The 25,344-nt window shown below is 42.7% G+C and overlaps 1 protein-coding gene across 9 annotated transcripts in view; it reads left to right on the top strand.

Annotated features, from left to right (window-relative positions):
- GPATCH2L (G-patch domain containing 2 like) overlaps window positions 1-11,261 on the top strand; it is a 43,100-nt gene extending 31,839 nt beyond the window's left edge. For 7 of the 9 annotated variants that reach the window (XM_075030130.1, XM_075030123.1, XM_075030131.1 and 4 more), the window contains one exon: window positions 319-11,261. In XM_075030130.1, the coding sequence (XP_074886231.1) occupies window positions 319-394 (76 nt within the window). In that variant the 3' untranslated portion in view covers window positions 395-11,261. The remainder of the gene's footprint in view (window positions 1-318) is intronic. The other 2 variants (XR_012650724.1, XR_012650725.1) reach the window with 1 other exon arrangement.
- The last annotated feature ends 14,083 nt before the right edge of the window (window positions 11,262-25,344 follow it).

The raw sequence follows: 25,344 nt of genomic DNA, 5'->3' as shown, positions 1-25,344 counted from the left end.
ATTGATTCAGTTTAAGTATGGGACAGCTAAAGCTCTTGATTTTCAACAGGAACTTTGACTAAGGGAACTGGTTAGTGGACTGGGAACTTGGAGTTCGGTATGTGAGAATCATTAGGGGAAAGGTGTTAATGCTATCAAGAACCGGTATTTCAAAGGAATTCGGCAGGGGAACTTGTAAGAACTCAGTAAATAACACCTTCATATAAGTTATTATATATATGAGGCATTTGCCATGAAGTCACTTGTTCTAACTTTTTTTTTGTTGCCCTTTCTTACTCTCTTCCTCTGTTCCCCCTTTCCTGCAATTTTATATTCCAGCAACTTTATCTGTCCACATGGATGCAGCAGAGTCAGAGCTACCAGCAACACCATCCCTGAGATCCCAGAACTCTGAGTGGACAGGGAAAACACCAGCAGCCGAGAAAGCCACTATTGCTGCCTCCAGTAACTTTTTTAAAATGCCACCAGAGAAGAGCCCTGGATTCAGCCAAAAAGAAGCATTGCAACTGTAAAAGCTTGCTGGATTTTGGAAGTGTTTGACTCTGGTGTGTGTCTTTACCAAACATCTTGTTTGGCAGTAGTGATATCTTCAGTATTGCTGCGTGATGCATGCCATCATCCAGACTGATCTGTGTGCCCCACATACCTAAATCATGCTTGTGAATCTATGTTTAAAAAAGGTAATCAGTGTTGGGACCGCAGTGGCTTTTAAAAATGTTCTTGCTATTGCTGTATTTATTATGCATTCATCTCTTTCCCTGATGCCAGCTCATATGTGCTGGGTTATGTACAGATTCCTTTGGGTTTTCAGATCTTTATTCACCCCCTGGACATGTTGCTTGTTTGTGCATTTGACATTTTTTGGGTGAAAGTCCCACTGCCGCTCAGGGAGGCAAAAGTCTCCCCCTGCTTTCTTCCAGGCCAGGAGGATTTCTTGGCTGGGGAATGAGGAGGGGAATGCAAACAAGTTGAAACATGGAACCTGGATTCTGTATTAGCAGAATGTTTTCAGGCCATGCGCTAATGGACTCAAATCATGTTGCTTCTAGCGAAGCAAATACGGTGCTTGTCCATTCAGAAATTGCCATTGGCTCACTGACAGCATGGTCCATTAGACCTTTTCATTCTCCCTTGTTATGAGTGTCTTTAGTCTTGCTCGTGTATTGCATGTTCTTTCCTAAATCTCCTACTGGATAAGGATTTGGGAGAACTACTTGGACATAAATGTGCAAGCTGGCATCCTGGAAAGGAACCTGGGCCCTTGAATATCCTTGGACTATGGTAGAGGATATACAAAACTTCCATTTCTCAGTGTATGAATTAAAAAATGACTGTTAGTGTTTCTAAAGGATGCTTCCTGTTGAAGTTAACATGCCATTGAACAAAAAAGCCATTTAAAGTATCACCTGAGTTCACAGCATTCTGGATATTGATTAGACCACTTCTGTCTCATGTTTTCCCTCCCTTCAGAAAGTATTGTCTGCTGTATCTACTGGAGGTGTCTCCACTTACTGATGATTGTACTTTACTCTGCAGCATACACAAAAGACATTCTCTTCATAGCACTTCTACTTTGCCCCCTGTTACCTTCTTTGTTGCAGAATATATGGATAGTGATTTTTTCCCTCTCTTTTCTTGAATTCTTGATCACACTCCACTCTACTTTTCTTGAATTACTCTGTCTGGAACTTATTTTGGGCTATGTTTTTAGAATATATACCTGCATAGCATGTGTCAAAGAACAGGTGGCCTCATGGCTTCTTAAGTCCTTTAAAATTAGGATATATTTGCATGCATAGAACTCTTTTTGCTTTCCTCAATGGGTAGGGCTTTCAGACAGAACCATTTAAGCTTGTAAAATTCATTTTGAATGTGGAGGTGCAGTTAGCACTCTTAAGTAGATAACAAAATTTGCATGGTTTTAGTGGTTTTGCAGTGTTCTGCTCTGCCGTATAAATCAAATACCTGAGGAACATATTTGATTGTGAGGATATAAAGCACTGATTTATATTTAACCCTGTATTAAAATGTTAAATGGTCATAACATACAAAAACCAAAACTTGAATGACTTGCTAAACCACAATTGACAAATAGTTATACGGTTATACTACAGACACACTGTCCATGTCTGATCCCCTAATACCTACTTATTCTTGGGGAGACATCTAAATTGGATTTATATTTCACAGCCCAAGCAAACTGTCAGATCTGTCATCTCTCAAAACCTTTTTTTTTTTTCTTTGGTGGTGGTACATCTTAGAAATAATTAGAACAGGGAAAGACTTTTTACCTTGCTGAAGGAGTATAGAGGTCAGTTTGGATTATGAGACAAGCTGTAAGGGTTTTGTGGAGAGTGGAACGTTCCTGTTTTAAAGTAGTCATTGGATTGTCTTTATTTTGTAGTTGTTTGGGGCAATGGTGATTAAGAGGTAGCACAGGAAGTCTCAGCACTGAAGGGCCTGTAATCTAGAACATACAAAGAGAAGATAAACCTGAAAAGTAGTAGCTTGACTATCTAGTACTCATGAACACAGTGAAGGGGAAAGGTGGTCACATTCTCCTGACAACCTGCAGATAAATTTAAGGATTGGAAGCCTTGTAACCTAACTTGCAGGCTGTTGCAGTGACAGGGAGTGGTTCCCTAAAAGACCATTTGTGCAATTGAGTGTTTTTAATCTCATGAAGGATATTCCACATCCTCTCTTGGTTTGAGTCTATTCAACAGACTTAGATTACTGATCATTCAGCTGAAATTTTAAATTTTGACCTTCGTGTTCCCTTTTTAAAAACCAGTTCTGATATATCTTGCTATGTTCTGATTATTGTTCAGAGTAGTTCTGTTTGTCCTGTGGTGTCACGATGGTTTTAAAAATTTTGAGAGAGATGTTTGAGGTGTTAGGGAATCAACAGCCTTCATCTCACTCATTGTGGTGGCAGGGCGTTGCCAGACTTCACATGTTTTTTCTCTGGGGGCAGGGAAAGATAATTTATCAGATTTTCCTATTGAGGTCAGTAGCACTGTTCATCTGGTTAAGCCCTTACTTAGGTTGTAAGCTCCTAGGAGGTCTTCCTTCCGTTTAAAGGTTGAATGTACCTGTGGCAGTACTGAGGAGTAACTGTGGCAAGCCTTGTCTTGGTAAGTCATACTTCCTGCAATGACAACTTTCTGGAAGTACCAGGAGACTGAAGTTCTTGCAGCTGCCATGTCTTTCCTATTTCTAGGTTAGAATGCATTTACAGGTCAGTCAGGTTCTCAAGCAAATTTGATTCTTCTGGGTGGTAGACAAGCTAAATGAATCATATATCTTGTTACTCCAGGGTATTTATCAGAATTTATCTTCAGACTTCAGTAGCTTGATACAGATTTGAATATCTTCTTAGCATTCTTAGAGGAATAAACTAGGTCCATTGTTTTGCCTCTTTTCCTCTAAGGCAGATTCCTTAGAACTCACATGGTACTTGCAGTGAAGGACACAGTGCTTCAGATGTGGATTGCTTGAGTAGAAAGGAATAATAACGTGCCTTGATTTGGTAGCTGTGCTTCTACTAAGGCAATCCAGTATGTGATTATTGTTTCAAAGATACACAGCTCACTCATATTTCACTTCTTGCCCACCAGGACTTCCCAGTCTTTTTCCAGGTTTGTCTTCTCTCCAGTTGTCTTCTCTCCTTGTCCTTATGGGAGACTTCAACTTCCCAGACATGAACTGGGAATACTATACTGTTGTGACAAGCAAGTCTGGGAAATTCTTGGAGTATGTTGAAGATAATTTCTTGTCACAAGTACTCACTGAGCCAACTAGGAAAGATGTCCTCCTAGACTTGTTATTTGTGAAGAGAGAAGGACTTGTGGGAGATGCGATGGTAAGTGGCTGTCTTGGCCACAGGGATCAAGAAATGGTTGAGTTTAAAATTTTTGATGTAATGAGAAAAATGGTCAGCAGAGTTGCTACCCTCGATTTCAAGAGAGTTAACTTTAAGCTACTCAGTGAGCTAGTTAGCAGTGTCCCCTGGGAATCTGCTTTTGAGGGCTTAGGGATATGTGAATTCTGGTCAGTTTTTAAGAACCACCTTTTAAAAGCACAAGAGCAGGCAATCCCTTTGTGTTGAAAGTCAAGCAAGCAGCACAGCAGACCAGTTTGGCTGAACAGGGAACTCCTCTTGGAACTCAAGAGGAAAAAGAAATTGTATGATCTGTGGAAGCAAGGTCAGGCTTTGCAGGAAGATTACAGAGCCATGGTTTGCATATGCAGGGAGAAGACATGGAAGACCAAAGCTTAATTAGAGTTGAAACTGTCCAGCATTGTGTCAGACAGCAAAGTCTTTTTGAAGTACATTAATAGCAAGAGGAGGTCTAAGGAAAACATTGGACCGATACTTGTTGAAGATGGTCACCTGAGAAACTGGGATGACGAAAAAGTGGAGGCATTCAATGCTTTTTTTGCCTCAGTCTCCAATAATACTGACAGACCTGGGGCTGCCCAGTCCTCTGAGTTGGAGGACCATGACTGCAAGGAACAGTGACTTTCCATTTGTGGACACTGAAATTGTAAGGGACCAGTTGTATCAGCTGAATGCTCATAAGTCCATGAGGCCGGATGGGACTCATCCCAGAGTACTGGAAGAGCTAGTGGATGTTACAGCAGGACCCCTCTCAATTACCTACCAAAGGTCTTGGGAGTCTGGGAAGGTCCTTGCTGACTGGAAGCTAGCCAGTGCTATTCCAATTTACAAGAAGCGCATGAGGGAAGACCCAGGAAGCTACAGACCTCTTAGTCTAACCTCAGTACCTGGAAAAATTATGGAGAAGATCATACTGGGTGCTATTGAAAGGCCTTAAAGGACAATGCAATCATCAGGCACAGTCAACATGGGTTCACAAAGGGAAAGTCGTGTTTAGCTAATTTGATATCCTTCAATGATAAGGTCACCCACCTAGGGGATGAAGAGAAGGTGGTGGATGTAGTTTTTCTGGATTTTAGTAAAGCTTTTTTGTAAGTCCTTCACAGCATCCTTCCGGACTAGTTATCCAACTGTGAGATGAGCAGGTACATGGTGCGCTGGGTGAAGAACTGGCTGAATGGCAGCGCTGAAAGGGTTGTGGTGAATGGGGCTACATCTGGCTGGTGACCAGTCACGAGACGTGTTCCTCAGGTTCAATTCTAGGGACAGTTCTGTTCAATAATTTTATCAATTATTTGGATGCAGGAGTTGAATGCACCATTGGCAAGTTTGCTGATGATACTAAACTGGGAGGTGCTGTTGACCCTCTCAAGGGACAAGAGGCCTTGCAGAGGGATCTAGATAGATTGGAGCATTGGGCTATGATTGATGGGATGAAATTTAACAAGAACAAATGCCAGATTCTGCACCTGGGGTGGAGTAATACTGGACACAAGTATAAATTGGGAGAGGAGCAGCTGGAGATCAGCCCTGCAGAAAGGGACCTGGGGGTGCTGGTCGACAACAGGCTCAGTATGAGTTCGCAGCGTGGCCTGGCAGCCAGGAGGGCAAACAGCATCCTGGGGTGCATCAAACACAGTATAACCAGCTAGTCAGAAGAGTTGATTATCCTGCTGTATTCCACATTGGTGCGGCCTCACCTTGTGTACTGTGTGCAGTTCTGGGCCCTACAATTTAAAAAAGCGTGTTAAAGTACTTGAATGCATCCAGAGTAGGGCAACAAAGCTGGTGGAAGGGCTGGAAGGCAGGTCCTATGATGAGTGGCTAAGGACTCGGGGGTTTTCTAGTTTGGAGAAAAGGAGACTGAGGTGACCTCATTGCTCTCTACAGCTTCCTGAGGAGGGGAAGTGGAGAGGGAGGTGCTGATCGTTTCTCCCTGGTATCTAGTGACAGGATGCATGAGAATGGTTCAAAGCTGCACCAGGGGAGGTTCAGACTCGACATTAGGAAACACTTATATACAGAGAGGGTGGTCAAACACTGGAGCAGGCTTCCTGAAGAGGTGGTCGATGCCCCAAGCCTGTCAGTGTGTAAGAGGCATTTGGACAATGCCCTTAATAATATGCTTTAACTTTTGGTCAGTCCTGAAGTGGTCAGGCAGTTGGACTAGGTGATCATTGTAGGTCCCCTCCAACTGTTCTGTTCTGTTTTTTCAATTCTTATTCTTAATTCTATTCTATTCTAATTCTATTCATGAACGTCATGAGGTTTCTGTCTTTTCATTCCTCCAATCTGTCAAGGTCCCTCTGGGTGGTACCCCCACCCTCCAGCATATCAGTGGCTCCCCTCCCCAACATGCCATTATTTCTGATCTTGTTGAGAATATGTTCTGTCTCTTTCCACCATATCACTAATGATCACTGAACAGTATCGATCCCAGTATTGTCTTCTGAGGCATACTTTTTGTTACTGGCCATCACGCAGATTTCAAACCATTGATCATTACTCTTTGAGCCTGACAGTTCAGCCAATTTCTCACTGACCTTTCTTAATGGACAGTATCCAGTCCATAGCTCTCCCATTTGGCTATAAGGATGCTATGAGAGACTGCATCAAGAGGCTTGCTGAAGTCAACGTAAACAGCATCCACTGCCCTCTACATATCCACATAGCCTGTCATTTCATCATAGAAGGCAGTGAGGTTCATAGGCATGATTTTCCCTCGTTTGATCTGGCTGCCTGTTCCTAGTCACCTTCTTGTCCTTTGGGCACCTGGAATTGGCTTCCAGAACTTGCTCCATAAAGCTACAAGGGATCGAGGTAGGGCTGACTAGCCTGTCACTCCCCACATTCTCCTTCCTGGCGTTTTAGAAAGGTGACATGATACATACCCCTTCCTGTCACTGGGGACTTCGTGCAGTTGCCACGATTTTTCATAGATGGCAGAGACCAGTCTTATAATGACAAACTTTTGCAAACAGGGCTTTATTTATGTACAGGGAGAAGAAGGTGGATGTTCCGTGAAAGAGAAATTGAGATCTTGGAGGAGCACATTTAGAAGCTGTTCTTTGCAAATTTCCAGTAGTTCCAGTGAGCTCTAGGGAGGCTTAATGCCCAGTTTGGTAGGTACTGGAGAAGTGCGAATTAAAAGAATGTAGCTTCTGGCCTGATGGATTTATGATTTTAAGGTAAGGTACAGTAAAGGGTGAAGAAGGCAACAAAACAGTCGCTGGAGAGAAACTCATAAGAGGCTGTAACTAGTGCTACTGAATGATAGATTAGCTTCATGATTGTGGTATGTGCAGAGGTGTGTCTTGCCAGCATTCCTGAAGAATGACATTGAGATGGTTAGTGCTGTCCTTCAAACTGTAGAACCTCATGCTGTTACTTTGTGGATGTTTCAGAGACCTCCTCAGTGGGCAGAGGATGAGAAGGGAAATTGGAGGAAGGGCAACAAGAAGGGTGATTGAGTGCCTCTTTTTTTTTGTAACCCCTTCTGCACCAAAGAAAGAAGATGCTAAAAAACCAATGTGTGTGCCTGGATATCGAAAAGGAATTATGTAAAGCGGAGAAGAACTTTGCTTTGTTGCCTTGAGGAACAGTTTTGTAACCAGAGAATGTTTCAGTGAAGTAAAAGTGAAGGACACTACCAGTCATTTGTTCAGAAAATATATTTTAATAGGCTGTTAGGATACTATCAAAGGAGGACAAACCTCTGTTCTCATTGTGATACTGCATTACTGTATCTTTGTCCCCTGCATTCTATTCCAGTTTGTGTTTTGTGCTTGAGACATCCTGCTTTTGTACCATCCAATATGGGAAAAATACTTTACAGCAATGCTTCTTAAGGCATAAAGCATAAGGAGCCACTTGCTATACAGAAGGCAAGACAAGATGATCTTAGGCCATTAACTTTTACCCAGTACAAAGATTGAATTCAGCATAGGGAACATAATTTCTTAATTATACCAAAGCATCTCATTCTTAAGAAGGCAAACTGTGCCATAGACAAGTGCAGGGAGGCTGACCTGTCACCAGTGCCTGGAGACTGGTGCATGGCTGGCCCTCAATCAGGTGACATAGACATGTTGTGGAGACAGAGGGAACCTTCAACATCCTTGTCAACTTTAATGTGGGTAAAATTAACCAACTTAATTGGTTAATTTTTTAACCAACTGCAAGCCTGGCTGTTAGTGTGACTCCAGTGAGTTGACAAAGATGTGTTAACTGGCATACCAGGAAAAGATAATTCTTGTACCAGCTCAAAGAATTGATAAAAGTGGAAAACGGATTGGAACAGCCTGTTATGTTGGAGAAAGATGCAAAATACATATACCTGCAGACAGTAATCACAAAAAGTATTGCTGAGCCCTGCATGTATGACCTAGAGTATTCATTGTCTTACAGCAGAGCTGCCAGTATTATGAGGATGATCAGGGTTTTGCAAAGCTGCCCTCTTTTCCTTGTAACCTCTGAAGGAAATGAGATGAAGAGCATAAGAAAGACTACACTGGGTCAGACCAAAGGTCTGTCTGGGTGGGTAGTCTGTCTCTCACAGTGGCCAGGTTTGTATGCCTAGGGGGTACTGTTAAGGGCAAAGTAGTTATATAGTGATACTTTCCTTTTATGTTCTCTTAGCCCAGTGTCCTGTCTCAGAAAGATTCACAAACTCTTTCTTTAAGGTTGGAGAAAACTTTTGTGAACCTTTTGGCTATAGTATTTATCCTGCAACTGGATTTAATTATATTTTTAGAAGGACATGTAATCTGACTTTAAAAACATAAAGTAAGGATTAGCTCATCTTTCTTGGTAATCAGTTTTCTTATTAATTACCCTCTTTATAGGGAAACTGCATCTTCTCTTGGAATAGGTTTTTTCCTAATATCAACATGCTGACATTGTTTCTTGCTATGTTTTTTTCAGCAAGGTTGAAAAGTCCTATTCTTCCTTTACAATTAGGCTTCTTTGTCATGTATAACTACCTATATCCATTCAACAAGTCCTATGTAATCCACTAACCCATATAAGTCATTTTTCATAAGCTTCACACTGTAATACTTGTCATTTAACCTTTAATTATGCTCCTGCATGAAAATCCTTGGTATTCCACATCCATCTGCATTCAGTTCTAGTGTCTACACTTAAAGTATTCTTTACAGAAGCAGGAATACTTGCTTCCCTACTGCTATTCAGGGTTCATATACTCATGTATCCAAACATCATGCTAGCCCTTGCTGCCCAAACACTGCTGTAACACTACCATAAAAGTGATATTTTGGCAGTTGACTCTGAATCTAAAGTTCTTACTGCTGCTTTTCAATGCACAAGATCCCAGAAAGTAAGAATAATATTTTTTTTTTTTATTTCAAAATGCAATGCATTTGCTTTAGCAGTATTACAGTGCAATTTTGGACTGTCAGTTTTTATAATTTGAAATACTTAAGAGCTCAGTCTGTTGAGTTTTATCCGAAGAGGATCAGAGGTGTCTTGCCTGTGTGGTACAAAGTCCTTTATGGAAATGGAAATAGTAGGTAATAAAGTGTCTCATGTCTTGAGCAGATGGGCATAAAAATGAACTTGAAGCTAAAGCCAAATGAATTCAAGTTAGAAATGGGATGTGAGCTTTTAACAGTGAGGACAGATTACCCATTGGAACAAAGTACTGTGGGAAGCAGTAGTTTCTGTGTATCTTCAGGCTTCAATTTGCAGACAGCAGCTTTCTGGAAAGAATGTTGTAGGCAAATATAAGCCATTAAAATAAATACAGAGGCATCTAAAAGACATTGAATGGTCAATTTTATAGTGAAGGTCAGTCTACATGAAATGATAGTTGCTCCTGGTTTAGAACCTCAGAGAAGACAGAAGACTTTTTTTCTGCAGGATAGAGATCTGTTGAAAAATGGGAAGTGTTTCGGCAAACATAGGGAAAAGTTATGGTGATGGAAGTTTTATGGTGTTACCAAAAGATTGTAATGAAGTTTGCATGGGAAGGTGAGGTGAGAAAAAATTTATCTGTGCCACCTTAAATGAAGCATTATTTCTGCATGCCAATTTGTGAGTAGTATAGTGACATATGAGTGTGCTGTCTTCAGAACCTACACAATCACTCAGCTGAAGAGCGTTCTTGGTGGGGATTCCTCCTTTCTTGCTGTACTGGCAGCTAGAGTTCTGCTGTGTTGGGGTGGTGTTCCCTGAGTACATGCTCAGCTTCAGGAGCTCTGTCTCAGTTCATTCGCTCAGCTGTGTGAACTGCCTGCACATTGCACTGAAATCAGAAACAAATGAGGGAGAGCATCGGTGGGCTTATTACATTGATAAGATACTTGCCAAAAAAAGTATGCAATATCTTTCTTAATCACTGTAACAGTTGCTTCTCCTTTTCTCTCTCATGGCATATAAGGAAGATACCTCCTTGTAGGAGTGCCCTTTTGGTAGCCTGTAGCCTTCAGTGTCACACCGAAGGAGCAGATGGTAGGTTTCTCCAAGTGGAAGGGCTCTTCTGCACTCATCTGAGAGGAGATGGTGTGACTGGAGGAAGCAATTTTCTGGTAGTGTGTTCTCTAACACTGGGGAGCAATGACTGGTTCAGCTTTTTCAGCTTTAAAATACACTACACTGTACCTTTGTTTCGAAATAAATGTAAAATTCCATTGATGGAATAGTGCCAGATTTGAATTGTTGCTTCAGATCTCAAGTCCTGGACATAGTATTAATGTCCCATGCTAGCATTTGTTTTTGTTGCCCAGATTGGTCTGTGTGAGACCTCATTGCTGGAAGCTCTTCTAAGAGTGCCATGAACTGAGACTGGTCTGGCCTGACCAGAGCCCCTAGACACTGCTGAAGCCATTGAATTTTCTCTCAAGTTTGGCAACACCAGTTAGCCAAAGCTGCCATCAGTTGCATTCTAGCTTTCTCCTCCTGTCCCAGAGGGCTTACCTAGAGATAGTTCACAAACAGGTCTACTCAAAATCTTTAAAGAGCCGCATTGTGCATGTCCCAAATGTTTTATGTTGTCATAAGATTTAAGTGTTTGATAGGGATTTGACTCTGGGTTCTTAGGACTCTTATTTTGTGGGTAACATGTAAATAAGGAAGATTCTTGCTTGTATTCCTCTGTCTTAAACATGATGTGTATTCTCTGAGCGAGGCTCTTGCAGAATCTTTGTTTTGATTATAGAAACTGGAAATAAATCAATACATGAAAGAAGTGTTTTATCTGATAGAAAGTGAACTGAGTTGAGAGTGGGTGAAAAGAGGTTTCACTGACATCTAACTAGATTTACAGTATTGGAATGTCCATAATCTGCATGCTTCCTTGACTGTTTCCTTAAGTATTAAACTGTAACCTGCAGGTCTATAGGGAGTCACTATGCTTTTCTTCGTTTGAATTGCAAACTTGAGTGAAGAATTTGAGGTAATTTATCATGTCCATTCTTGGGTTTTTGCAATGATTTTGTTTCCCAGTTTGTCATGACATTGTCTGTAGACAAGTGAGATGCTCCCTGTTTGGAATTTGAAACAATTCCAGAGTTTCTTAAGTAGCTTTTCACTTCTAAGTCACTGCTTCAGATCTGTCCAGTCCCAAAAGGGATTTCATTTAAATGGGCAGGTCAGACTCAATTGGTAGTTTAATGGATATCTATTCATTTTGCCAACGCTAACATCCTTTTAAGATAGATTGGCATCGTTCTTTTTTATCATGATAGCAGTGACTTCAAAGATCAAATGAGCACTGGACTTTGAATTGTCTTTTGCATATATTTGTGTCCCAATATTGATAGCTATGCACACTTGTGGAAGGAGCAAAACAGGACTCCCTCTACATTAACTGTTCCAAGGAGTAAATTGTAAAAAATTAGATCCTGAGTTGATTGAATGCTTTTGAACAAAAAAAATCAAGATCCTTTGGAAATTGCTTCAAGTTCTCAACACTGTATTGGGGGGAGGCGGGATGTCCAATTTTTAAAAGTGATTATTTTCCTCTCTCATCTGCAAACTGCATCGGTGAGAATTGGGAAGTGTTCCTGGTGAAATGTGCTGATTTTTGTTGGGAGCAAGGAGAAAAGAGCTCTTATTAGATTCTCTTATGGGAGGTGCCCGGATTTGGCAAACATGATCAACTATGGGTAACAGTCAAAAATGTCAGATACCTAAAAATCAGTATGAGCTGGTTCAGTCTTCTACCTACTTGCATTTTTTTTTTTCTGAGGAATGAAGCATTTAATTTGATAATTGGAGGCATTTCTATTAAAAAAAAAAAAGCTGAATGGTTCTTGTTCACACATCTTTAATTTTACACCCAAGGGCTGAGAATTTTCTCAGTTCAGTTCGAATAGCTGGTGGTAAATTCAGTAACAGGGCTGACTGTGGTGGCTTTTACTGTTTTGATGTTTTTCAGACCATGCTTGCTTCATACTTTTCCAGCTCAGAGAATCAACTGAAACTACAAATGAATACAAGTAGACTTGCTACATACTAATGGAAGATTTCTCACATCTAAGTAAAGAGTACTTCAAATCTGGGGGTACAAGATTTGTGCTCTACTGAAGTAAAGTAATTTTCCACTAAGAGCAGATACTTGATAATAGTTTTTTAATGAAATGTAGTATAGAGTTTCAAAATGCTAAATAACATTAATTTCATTCATTTCTAGTGAGGGAGCAACAGGGAGGTATCTAAAGATGGGAACAAGAGCAAGTCTTAGGAGTTGCTGCCATTAGGCAGATGAAACACATGGATTTTGCAAAACACACTTTTAAAATTGCACCTAGTTGGAGAAATCTTATTCTGAGAAGTGTCATAGCTTTTTCCTTCCAGACTGCCTGCAGGGGAAGTGATGGCAAGCCAGCAGTTCCGCTAAACTAGTGCCAGCACTAACACTGATGTTTTTCTAGTAATTTTGACACCAGCTTCCTGAGATGTTCACCAACATTGCCTTAGGACTTTTCTTCATCCTGCTTCACCACATAATTTCCAAGTGTTTGGACTCTTCCAGCCCCCCACCATGAGGAAACATGCATTCCCATTTTTGAGAAAGCCATAGGTGAAGACACTCCTAATGCCTAGTGTTATATGGTGAATGAAAGAAGTCCTGTGTTTTCTTTCCTGGCTGTCCAGTGTCACCATTAAGGGAGCATATACAAATAAGCAGCAAAGGGAGCTTTCATAAGCCTTTTATCCCTTGCTGGTCCTTTCAGATACTGTGTAGACAGCAAGGAGTGGGAATGAGGAGTGCAGGGTCTGATTCCCAGGAGAGGGGAGAGAGACCATGAGGTGCAGCCATTGCCCTGCACTCAAGCAGTGCAGGGGCTACCACAGGGCTGCACCAGACCAGGTGGCATTTCTTACCCTCCTGACCACATTGGTAGGCTGCACGACTCTAAGCTACAGGCTTCCTGTGTTTACATATTTATTTAGACATTTAAACAAGTACCTTCTTTAACACCCCCCCCCCCCCCAATAAAAAAGAAAACAAACTAGAAAATTTGTGTTCCTATGGAAAACAAGGCTACAATTCAAGTGGCCAATGTTGCTGTAATCAGTGCCCTTCTGCATGCACAGTACAATGCAGTCAAGCAGTTGCATAAGTTGTTGTTGGGTTTGAGGGTTGTGTGTCCCGACTTGTTCCCCTGTCCCCCCTTCACACTAGGTTCCTGCCTCAGTCAGTGAAGGAGGGTTGAGTATCTCTGAATGTACAGCTGTTTGGGGTTGTTTTTTTTTTTTTTCTTCCTCATTTAGACTGAATCCAAGCTTTATTTACTACACAGCATCCAGGCTCCATTCTGAAGAGAGAAGAAGTAATTTCCTTGTTAGTGTCTTCAGGGTACCTCCTGCTATGGCAGCTTAGAATGTTAATGAATTTATTTATGTGGTGAGAATTTGGATGTTACTGTCACCCTTATTTTATAGATGGGGAGTTTAAGTCAGAATGACTGAAGCAAAAACCAGGAGTTATTTCTGAATTTGGGGGCCCCAAGATGAGATACCCGGGCACAGGCAATTTGGAGTGGCTTTATAGCTTTTTGTAGGTCCAAACCACATTTCCTACAAAGTTCCATAGCAGCTATTGAGTGCTCAGAACTTCTGCAAATCCAGCCACAATTAGTAATGAGGTGAGGAGCACTGTCCTTACTGCTGAAGTCTCTCTCTGGCTTCTTAGATACCAGAAAGAAGGCAACAGGCAGGCATCTCTCCAGGGCTGGCAGTCAACTGCTTTCATTGCAAGAATTTTGCCTTGACAGTTTCCTGCTTGAGCGTGGAAATAAAAAATGAACTGTGTGATCATTTGATTTGGCATTATTGTAATGTGTATGCACAGAGGGACAAATTAGGATGGCAGTTCATTTCTTCACTTTTGAGTATTTTTATCTGTAATCAGATATGTGTGTGTATATATAGATAGATTTTATTTATTCTTGAGCTAGGAATTTTTGGTATGTATTCACTTTGTATTGGGGTTTCCTTATAGGGTATTTTAGCTTCCCAAAATATGCTTTGTCTCTGGAAATATCTATGATTCATGGACTTCAAAGGATTGAAAGTGGAAGAGCAGCCCAAATGCATAGTATCACAGAGGATCTCCTGTGAAATAGCTTGTCTACTGCAACTCAAGAAAGAGCAATAGGTAGGTGAAAACTTGCTCTTGAGCAGTTACACTTTATACACTTTTACCTGAACATCAGAGGATGATATGACTATTGACTCATGTCTTGCACTGATATTTCAAGTGTTCTCCTCCGATTCTCTTCCCTAAACTCCAAAGTAATGACTGTCCAGAGCAGAAAACCTGGCTGTTATTTAACAAATGATAGGCTGCCTGTTAATGGCCAATTCAGCAGGGTTTTAAAATACCAGAAATCTTAATGTATATTTTGGGAAGAATGCCTTCGGGTCAGAGACCCTGTTTGGAATCAGAATCAATCATCTGACGGAGCTGTATCAGAAAGAAGTGGAAAGGTATGAAGAAAAAATGGTACTAACTTTTGTCTTTATTATCCTATGTTTTGCTCTGTTCTCTCCATTGACTCTCAGGTCTAGATCTTCTAGAGAAAGTAGTGCATCTTTTAAAAAATAAAAAACCACAACCTCCCTCTCCAAGTTTTTGTAGGATTCTTGTGTCAGACATGGGTTGGCAGGCTCTGTTCACAGCTGAATACCCAATTTCTGATGTAAGCAGATGCTGTTAACCTGAAAGATTAAAATCAGAATGTTTAAATTTCTATGAATACCATCTTGAGATTGGGCAGGTAGCTGCAGTTGTGGTATCCTCATCCTTGCAATAAAGTATTGCGGACCACAACATTCCTTGCTCACACATTGCACATTTACACCTGTGCTAAATGGGCATTTTCTCAGCAAAGTGCACTGTTTGCTCAACAGAAGCATAAAAGATGACACATGGTATGTTGTTCTATACCTTATCTTCTCTCTGCTAATCGCTGTGAGTAAGGTAATGATCGTGCACTACCACATGACTCAGAAACAACTTTGCTGAAAACCACAGATTTCTTTCAGGTAAGCTACATCCCATCTGTATGTATACTTAAATGTAGCTGTGTATTTGTTCCTGGGAAGGATCCAAGTGCTTGTCACAAATAGCTGGCAACTGGAAGCACCAGAACTGGTGTATTCAGAATGTGACTACTCTCTATCATTCTGCAAGTACCTTGAGTGTTTAGGATATGGATGAGTACAACTTCTACTGCTTGTCACTGAACTACTGCTGGTAATTGAAAATTGGAATACAGTGGTCCCTGGAGAGTTTGTCTGTCATGGAGCTCAAGAGGTTAATATGTAGTTATGTGATGATACTATAATTTTATATGCATCTGCAGATACTGGTAATAGACATTAAAGTGGGCATTTACATCCTTATTATGGGTCAGTACTTGATGTCATAATAAAAAAGTCACATCAGAAAAGTACAGGATAAAAATCTGATTATGCACCTTTTGGAGTGTAAATGGCTTTAAAATTCAAATTGTCACCTGATGGGAGGATCAGGAAATAGTGAGAACAAGGGCAAAGGGGCAAAGCTGTGAGACACAAGGGGCAGGATAAAGGAGGAAAAAGAGACAGGCTGGACTAGGCCTTTACTTGGGTAGTTTATATCCATATGAATACTATACCCCATTACTTAGGCACTTCATGTCATCTCATTAAACATAAGCTTGAGTGAAAAGTGGACTTTGCGGTGGGGTGTGAAGGTCAATAGACTCCAGATCTTCTGACTTTCCACAGCGTTCAAATCTGCTCAATGTTGGGAGAGCTAAACCTTCATGTGGGTTAGTTAATGCAGGGTGTTCATTTGGAAAACAACAAACAATAAGAAAGCTAATAAAGTTTCTAAGGCAAGGCAACAGCTGAAACTCTCTCATGAGGCTGTCCTAAGTAACTGTACAAGTAACTGTGGAACTACTGGCCCCAGAACCTGAGGAGAGGGGTGGATACTGGGGGGACTGAGACTCTGAATCCTGAAGGGCTGTGTAGGTTAAAATCAACTGAAAAGTACAGTGAGGACTAGAGCAGTATGTAGGATGAGCTGCCTATGCAGCTGGATAGATTGGGACAGTAAGTTCAGCTGTGATGCTGAAAGTCTATAGCATGTAGAAATTTGGAAGGGTGTTAACCTTCCATTTCTCTACTATTATTTTTTATCCAAATACATCCTGAAGCACTCTATAAAGTCTTTGCAGTTGACTGAAATTTTAGGGACGTTGTTTTCCTTGTTGGAAATATGGGGTGCAAGGCAATGGGGTGAGTGAAGTGAACAGTTCATCTCTGCTGAAAGAGGAAGCCTTCTCCTTCCATCTCTACCTTATTGCCTCCCCATACCTGGCTGTAAGCTCCTGCTGCTTACCTTTCACTCCTTGGACCCCTTTGAGTCACATCAACCCTCTTAACTGCAAAAAAGGACTTGATTTCTGCTGGTTTAATCAGTTGATTTGGCTCAATTGATGTGTGTGAGGAGTGCCAGAGGCAGCCCAAGGCATGAGGGCAGGACTCAGACTGGGGAGATGGGTGGGCTGGGAGAAGGTCCTGGGGAAAAATGGTTTGAATGAGGGAAACTCACCCAACTGGCAGTACCAAGGTTTTAACTTTGGCTCTATTGCTTACAGACCTGTGCGCACCACGCCATGTTCTCCAGGGATTCAGCAGCTCATAGGAACTTCACACGGTCCAAGGCTGCAAGAGGTGCTTTTGGGGGGTTGTGAAGTCACTGCCTCACCAAGAACTGTGTGCTCCTTTTCTCCCATATGCTCCTTAGGTGTTTTGACACCATCTTTAGCTGAAGTGAGAAGGGACATTTCCTGTGAGATAACCATATATGCTTCCTAAAAAGGGATTATGGCTGGAGAGGACTGGCCTGCTCTAGAGAACCCAAAATGTCTCTCATGTGGATCTCTTCTCTTAAGGGGGCTGATTTGTTTATCTATATGGAGTAATGAACAATGGGGCAAAATGATGAAAAATACTTAGTATCTCTGCACCATGTTGCATATGATGAGAACCAGCCTTTCTGGTGAATGAGAATGTTTGTTATTAAAAAAGAATCAGTCCTTTGCAACAGCTTTCAATAGAAGTACAGAAACATTGAGGCCCACAGACAGCATGCTCCACAGCCTTCTGGGGTGGAATGTAAGGCAATTTTCTCAGGAAAACAAGAGGCACAGAGAGAAGTTAAAACTTTGCAAGAGTTATGGGGTAAATCTGTGGCAGGCCTGAAAGGTTTTTGAAATTACCTCCCTAAAGGCCTTATACTTCTGTGTCTCTGTGCTAGTGAGGTACAAATAAAACTCCAAGAGGCTGTCTGTCCATTCAGTGGATCAGTCAGACACCGAGCAGGCTGGTGGCAGTCAGTCAGATACTGAGCAGGGGGGCCATTCAGTGATTAATAGATCCTGGTTTGTGAATGGCCACGTCTCCTGGCTCAGACAGCTTTTGGCTGCTGAGAGAACAGGGATGGAGAACTCCATCCCTCTGTTCGCAATTAGTGTTTGTTATTAAATGCTGACAGTGTGTTCTCTCCTCTCATGTATCTGGTCTTTGTTTATGCACTGGATGTTGGCACAGGCTTCTGTGCTGTAATGTCTTGCATTAGCTGCTGTTGAAAGGAGTCCAAGGAACAGTGTGCTTTGAGGAGGACAGGAGGATGGCTTGGCACCAAAAGAGCAGGAGCAATTCTGAGGGAAGGATGAAAATGGGTTTAGTTAAGTGGGAGGCTGGCAAGGAGCAAGCAGCAATGAGTCCGTGCACAACTCTGCTCTCGAACGTGATGCCAAACACTTTGATGGGAATGAGGAGCTAGCTAGGAGGTGGATGCGATGGCAGGAAGGTGAGATAGCCTTGGAAATGGTTTGGTAGAGGGTGATGTTAGCAGATATGGTATCTTCAGGTGGATAGGTAGTGCCTGAGGTAGGAAGTGCCTAGAAGGTCTAAGGTGCAACACCTGGGCTAAATACTAAGACAGGTCCAATGGCTGCAGCTCCCTGCCCCTCTCTGCGATGCTGCAGCAGCATGTGGCACACCAAGCAGTCTGAGTTGGCCATTTTGGAGGTCAGGTCTTTCACATGTTTGTGTGATGAGAAGTTGAAGTTCAGCTTGGAAGAAAACATGCCAGGATCTACAAGGGACAGGTATAGTTTGGTTATAAGAAGGCAGCACTTTAAGAGCTCTTTGTCTCCTGCAGCCCATCTGTTCAGAATGGCTGCAAGGGGTTATTTTAAGATCAGAAGTAAACCCAAAGTGAGTAGATTTTTCTTTCTCTAAGACCTGGATACCACCTCTGCCACTCCTCTCCTGCTCCTGTCCTTTCCTCAATAGGGAGATGTTAAGAAACATTGAGTAGGAATAAACAATGCAGCTTCTTGGAGTGGTACTTGAGTGGCTTGTCATGTTTCTTCATGCAGTGGGAATGGACAGAGAAGGGTGTCATGAGGCCAGGTTTGCCTCTCCTGGGTGCACTCCCTCACTGTGTTTACCTGTGGCCTAACTGGTGACAGACTGTCTTTGCCAGTCTGAGCCACATTCCCAAAATACAAGTGGCTTTGGCGGTTGCACAAACTAGAGCCTTGATGTTCACTGGTCACCAGGAGTGGAGTGAGATGAGCAGCATTGTCAGGTACTGTTTATTCATCATAGGGACTGCTGTGTGTAGCTGCTCCTCTGTGTGTTGCCATATTGTCCTGTGAATATTTTGCTGGAATCTCTGCAAACTTCACTCCAGAGTATCTTTGATAGCACAACTGACTACTGCTAGTTATTTCAAATATTTTGAATACATAGCTCTGTTAATCTAGAGCTTGTTTGTTGGAGCAAATTGAGGTCCTCATCCCCAGAAAGATACCTTGCTCCAGTCACTGCTCATCTAGCCCAGTTGGAGTGAGCATCTTTATCTTTTCCCATTTCTTTCTTAGTCTTTCCTGGTCTTTCCATCCCTCTGATGCTGCTCTGCCACTGCTCCTCCCCCACAGCCCACATTCAGGTGTGGCTGTTTAAAAGCAATCTCTGTCAACATTTGTCATTAATCTGTTTCCATTTTTATTTATAAAAGAAAGAGAGAGAGTGAGAATGGAACAGCAGCAGTAGCAGGGCAATTGCAGATGAATAATGAAAGGATTCATCACAGCCATACCAGGATATATATATTTTTTGCAGCCAAGCGAGACGGATTCCCATCACAGCTCGGGGACTCGTTCCGCACAACCACTCATCTTTCATGCTGGGGGGAAGGGAAAGGTGGAGACAGTATCATTATGGATGTAACGGGGCTCTGAAGTGACTAGTCAAGGTTGCTGCTTCAGTCGCAAGGAATCTGCTTACAGGAATTTTCTCTCCACCAGGTGTTATTGCCTGGTAAAGTGGCTGCCTTCCACAGCAGACTGCCACGTGTGAAAGGGAGGCTTAGGGTTTGATAATGAGGACACTTGCTAAGCAGTCAAATCACTGAAGAAGGATGAGATGGCCAAGTAAGAATTTCAGAGGAGTGACAAACTTGTCTCAGAAGGAATGAGGGACGCACTGGGCAGTGCAGGGGTCACTCTTTCTCACCTTTTGTCTCTTGAGCCCACCCTCAAGTTCTCTGTCATATCAACAAACAACTCTCAGCTTGCCCTGCCCCATCTAGCTTTAAAAATCTGTCTGCCCTGTTGAGCATAGACAGTTTTGTTCTTCTTGTCTACTTTCAATAGGTAAGGTGGATGAAAATTTGTCAAATAGGGAATGCTGAAGGATTCTGGAGCCCTGAAGGTCTCTGTGAAGCCAGAAGACAAAGAACTGCCATTTAAGAAGGAGAAAAAAAGAAAAGAAAAGAAAAAAAGCCTGAAATAGGCCTGGTTGGTCGAGGTGTGCACTCTGTCTTCTCCTATCTGCCAGGTCCAGGGGAGCAAGGCCACATGCAACCTGTGAGGGCAGTGTTAATGCTTCACTACTGTTTGAGCTCTGCATGCCTGGGTGCACACAGGTGTAGTGGTTATGTTCCTCGACCACTGAAGAGAGAGTCTGACTCTCCAGCCCTCTTGTGCTTATGGGGAGGTCATCCAAGCAATGCTGTTGCCATCCAAGGCAGAGGTGGGCTGTGCTGAGTAATTCTCTCATGCAGAAATGCAGTTACTCTGTCTTCCTCTGGGGTTTGGAGGGTCTGGGTTTGAGGAAAGAGCATGACATTTGACTGTATTTTTCCATCTAGGAAAGCACTAAAGCAGGTTGACTTAAAGGGCAGGATGGTCTCATTTCCAGGTGCTGCAATGACCTGTATTGCTGGTTATCAGTTCCACTTCCAGTTGTGAGAGCACATCAGCCCATAAAAAGCACAAAAGACCTTGTCGCAAAGGACTGTATGTTTGTCAGGCCTCTTGGCAACCTGGACTGCTTCATGCACCTCTGGCAAGGTATTGGCATCAGGGCATTCCTGTATTAAATCCTTCCTGCTCTCAACTGAAGCGTATGTGCCACTGAAGGTGATCCCAGTTGAATGGGAGGGTGCAGTACAATGCCACAGCTGAAGTGATCCTTGAAAGAGTAAGACAAGCAGATATGTTGTTTTGTTGGGCCCTTAGGGCTGTCACCTTGGCAGGGGGGAAAACAGCTGAGATCTTGTCTATTCCAGACTCTTCTAGTGCTCTATTTTTCCTGTGTAAAATCACAGCCTTGCCAGCAGTAGAGGGATCAGAGAAAAGGAACCTGTTTCTCAAGCGGCCATTGCATTTCTGTCTTGTACCCAGGGAATGCAATGCAGTGCTCAGAAGCTTAGACTCACTCTGTGTTTTTTACCGTTCCCTCTCCAACATATACCTGCCTTTGGGAAACGATTTGGTCCATTTCCTCATATTCTGGCACAGGATCATGACAGGTCATTATGAACTGGATTTTACTCATTTTGGGTACATGATCCAGCTCCATTTAAGCACCCTACTAGGTCTCCATTCCCATCCCTAGATAAGGACCCTTGGTTACTATAAAGACAGGTTTTCTGTTGAATATGGAAACCATCAAGTGTTCGGGAAGTACAATAGGAATAAGCTTCTATATAAGGTGCTTGCTTATTCCAAAAAAGGAAAACTCCTTCAGCCATGATAGGTCTCATCATTGAACAACTGCAGAAATTGGTTCTTGTACACCCTGTGGTTAATGGCTTCTTACCTTTTCTCCTGGAGGATCTTTCTTTTATACCCCCATAGAATCAGGTTCCTGAAGGAGTTTTTGCTTCCGTGGAGACAAGACACTGTTAATGCTAAAGGTCACCTCCTGACCTTGCTTGGATGTAGCCAAGTGCTTGGACATTGAAGGGGGGAAAAAAAAAAAAATCAGCTTACTTGAACCTGTAGTGTATGCTTACAAAACTGGGTTGAATGGGCAGGTGAGAATCTTGAGCAGTTCTGAAAATGCTTTGCACCTCCTGTTTTTTCTTGGTGGCATTATGGATTGTTAATGGAAATCTTGCTTTGTCACAGCCTGGGAGGGTGCCTTGCTTCTAACTGGTGCTTTGCAGGTAGATATAAACTTGATGTGTAATAAATGTGTAGTAACATGTTAGTGGAGGAGAAAGTTCTCTTCTGACTCCAACCAGCAGATGGTTTACAAGATCTCATCTCTCCAGTCACCTTTGTCCCAGTGATACTTTCACTGAATTCTTTTGTTTCAAGCCACATTTTTAGTGGCTCTATGCAGTGACTAATCTAGGGCCTTCATTATTTGGCCTCCATGTCTATTCTGTCTAGCCCCCTTCTTTTCCTCCAAACACTCCCAACCAAATGAGGAGCTACTCAAACAGTATTTTCCTTATTATTTTACAGATGTGGTTGTCACTGCAGTGTGTTGTAGGTCACAGTTTCTATGCCTTGCTGTGAACCCACTCATACAGGCAGTAGAACCACAGCACAAGATTAAATATGATGACCAATTCTCTATCACAAGGTATCACTGAGTTATTTTGCATTTAAATAACAAAGGTAGATTTTATTTAGCCTCAAACAGTCTGTAAAATATTGCAAGCAAGAAAATCATTGCTCTTGCTGAAGTCTTGTGATGCAGCAGCATACAGTCTTTTACTGGAGCTGTCTCTTCCCAGCCATGTAGGCTCTTCTCAGTTGGAAATATTTAACACCCTATTAGTTTCTGATGTGTTCTTTAATATATTGGTGATCTCAATGTTCCCTGAGAGGCCTCAAATTATGAGGATATAACCAGGCGCAGGTTTGCATAACCTGCTTTGAAATGCTTCACTCCATCTGATGCATACTTGAGTTATTTTAGAGTTGCCATGGTGTGAGCATGCTGAAAAATCTGCACAGTGTCCAGTGAGTGGTGGCTGAAGATCTTTAAACTCCTCCAGCAAGGGTCATGTGAAGAAAAGTCACTGGGTGGCCTCCTGGAAAAGTAGTATTTCTCTCTGGGAGATGTAAGGAGTGTTCTTTCAGCAAAGCAATCCATGGTCCAAGGTGATGCCCTGAGCAACTGCTGTAGCCTGTGGGATCATTGTAAACTCAATCTTTCCTCACTTTCTGTACTACTATAGTCCCTAGAAGGTTCTGGTTAATACTGAAGTCCAGCTGACCCTGAGCCTTTACAGTCTTCAAATAGGAGCATTTACTGTCCAGAGAATGTGCTGTCCAAACAGACAAAGATGTGAATGTAGGCCATGAGTACTAAAGGAGAGGAAGGGCAGGATGATACATCATTTGTGATTACATCAGTGTGAAATAAAATGGCAAAAAAGAGAGACTGCTGACCTGTTGATTGCTAATTTAATTGTTCTTAATTTTCATGACCTGAGCATCTCAGGATACCAGCTAAAGCACATTGAAAGTCATCAGGGAAGACACATGTATGAAGGCATGTATAGGCAGGAAGAAGAGGAACCAAGATAAGAGGTATATGTGTTTTGAACAGAGATCTAGCTGGGTAGCAGAGTCCACACGTTGAAGATGTTATCAGAGAAACATGATTTGGATTGAAAGCTGACTGAATTGTTGTTCCTTATATCTTACCCTGTTCACCTTCTTTGGATTTTTTTCATTTCAAAATCCAGACTGTCCTGCTGACTGTGTGTGTGCATTTAGTTTTCTGTGTGCTCTACCAAAGCAGTGGGAGCCAGCTAAAGAATGGTGTCTGCCTGTCCCCAAACTTTCTCCCTTGTGCTCTTTTTTCCGGTGAAGGAGGCACAAGTGGAGACCCAGGCTCAGTATAGAGGCACTTCTGATTCGAGGCCTGAGTTGGGGAGATGTTTTGCTGGTGACAGTGGCATGGCGGTCAGTAGTGTTCTGCTTTTTGCAGTCCCCATGCTTTGAGCTCCAAAGCTATGCTTTCAACGGGAGGATCCAGTTCTCTAAGAGCAATCTAAGAGGCCAAACTATTAGCTGTGGGAATGGTATTTCCTGGGCCAATGCTACTAAGTGGCAGCAGTTCCGCAGTGTCTTCCCCGGACAAGTCAGTCCCCCCAGTTGCTGCTTCCCCAGCGTTGCTCTCTGGTGACTCCTTCCTGTGTCTGATGGCATGAATGCAAAGCGGATCTTCCCTTGCTGATTCCTGCAGCAGTGAGAAGAACTGAGGCGTTGTAATGATTTCAGTCCATTTCCACTATCCAGTTCTGGTTGAGGACCTAAAGGCATCGGGGCATAGAGCTGTTGAATCATACTTTGCATGGGTCTAAAATGTCACAAAACAGTGAAAGACTTGGTTCAGCTGTTATTGTCTGTAATAGCCGTGGTGGCCTGTGGGCTCAGCTCAGCTAGGGCAGAGACTTTAGGTTCTATCTGAGGAAGCACTTGAACCCAAGAAGCCTCTTAAGGACTGAAGTTCTGGCATATGGGCCAGGCCCTCCACAAAGTGACTGTCATATATTTTGTTCGAGAGCAGATGTCCCAGGTGCAGGACCAGCTATTTCAGACAAGTTACCAAAAAACACAGACAACTTTTCTAATACTTTCAACCTGAATACACAACATCAAAGCAATATTAGCACCTCAACTCACAAAGCAGGAGGAGAGACCAAAGCTATTTGCCCCCGGTTGCTATTAAAGGAAATTACCCTCCTTCATTACCCCTTTCCTCTTGTAGATCACTGGAGTATAGAGGATGATTCAGTGGCAGGGTTCTGGATGTCTCATCAGAAGCGAAGGCATGATTGGGAGAGTGAGAGTGGATCATCCCAGCACAAGATTAAGACCTACTTTGAGGTGCCTGCGCTGTATCCCGCTTGAGGATAGGTAGAGTTTCACCCTTTGTATTTGGAATTTTTCAGGGGTGCTGAATTTGCAATGAACTCGCAGGGAACCAAAGGTGTCTTCTACAGGCTCAACTGAGTCTTGCCAAATACTCCAGCTCTCTTAAATAAGGCTGCTCTCTTGCTGATCTGTGCCCAGAACCAGAGGCTGCGATAAGCATGTGTAAACAAGGCGTCCCAGTGTGTTACCTGTCAGTCCCTGTATTTCCATGTTCGCCTCAGGAGAGTGGTGAGGGAAGGGGGAGAGCTGGGCTGCTTAGTTTGACCTTGCTTTTTAGGTTTTTCCCCTGTTGTTGTTTGTTTTGTTTTGTTTTTTATTCTCTTTGCACGTGCCTCTAATTGATCTTGAGAAGAAGGGACAGTTAAAGAAGACGTTAAGGTGAAATGAAGCCATAACTGTGACTGGAGACTTTTATTAAGTGTGGCAAAGTTCCCTGGGCTGCGTAGAAATTGTTTATTGATTTTGGTATGGCTGGGTGCTCCGGAGTAATCGCCCGCAGAACCGCTAGAGAGCGAGCAGAGGAGAGGCTCTGCCCGGTCTCTGCTGCCTCCTGCCCCCGGCTGCTCTCCCTCCGGCCGGGGCCGGGGCCGGGGCTCTCTTTAACCTGTGAACGAGCAGCCACAGCTGGTTAACTCTTGTCGCCGCCAGCTCCTGCAGCCCGGCGCTGGGCTCTGCCCTGCCGCTCCAGAAAGGGCCGGCGAAGGAATATGGTAAGGG

The sequence above is a fragment of the Buteo buteo genome, chromosome 6 (assembly GCF_964188355.1).
Source record: "Buteo buteo chromosome 6, bButBut1.hap1.1, whole genome shotgun sequence".
Classification (NCBI taxonomy): Eukaryota; Metazoa; Chordata; class Aves; order Accipitriformes; family Accipitridae; genus Buteo; species Buteo buteo.
The sequence above is the reverse complement of the archived record's forward strand: the minus strand, read 5'-3'. Positions and strand labels throughout refer to the sequence as shown.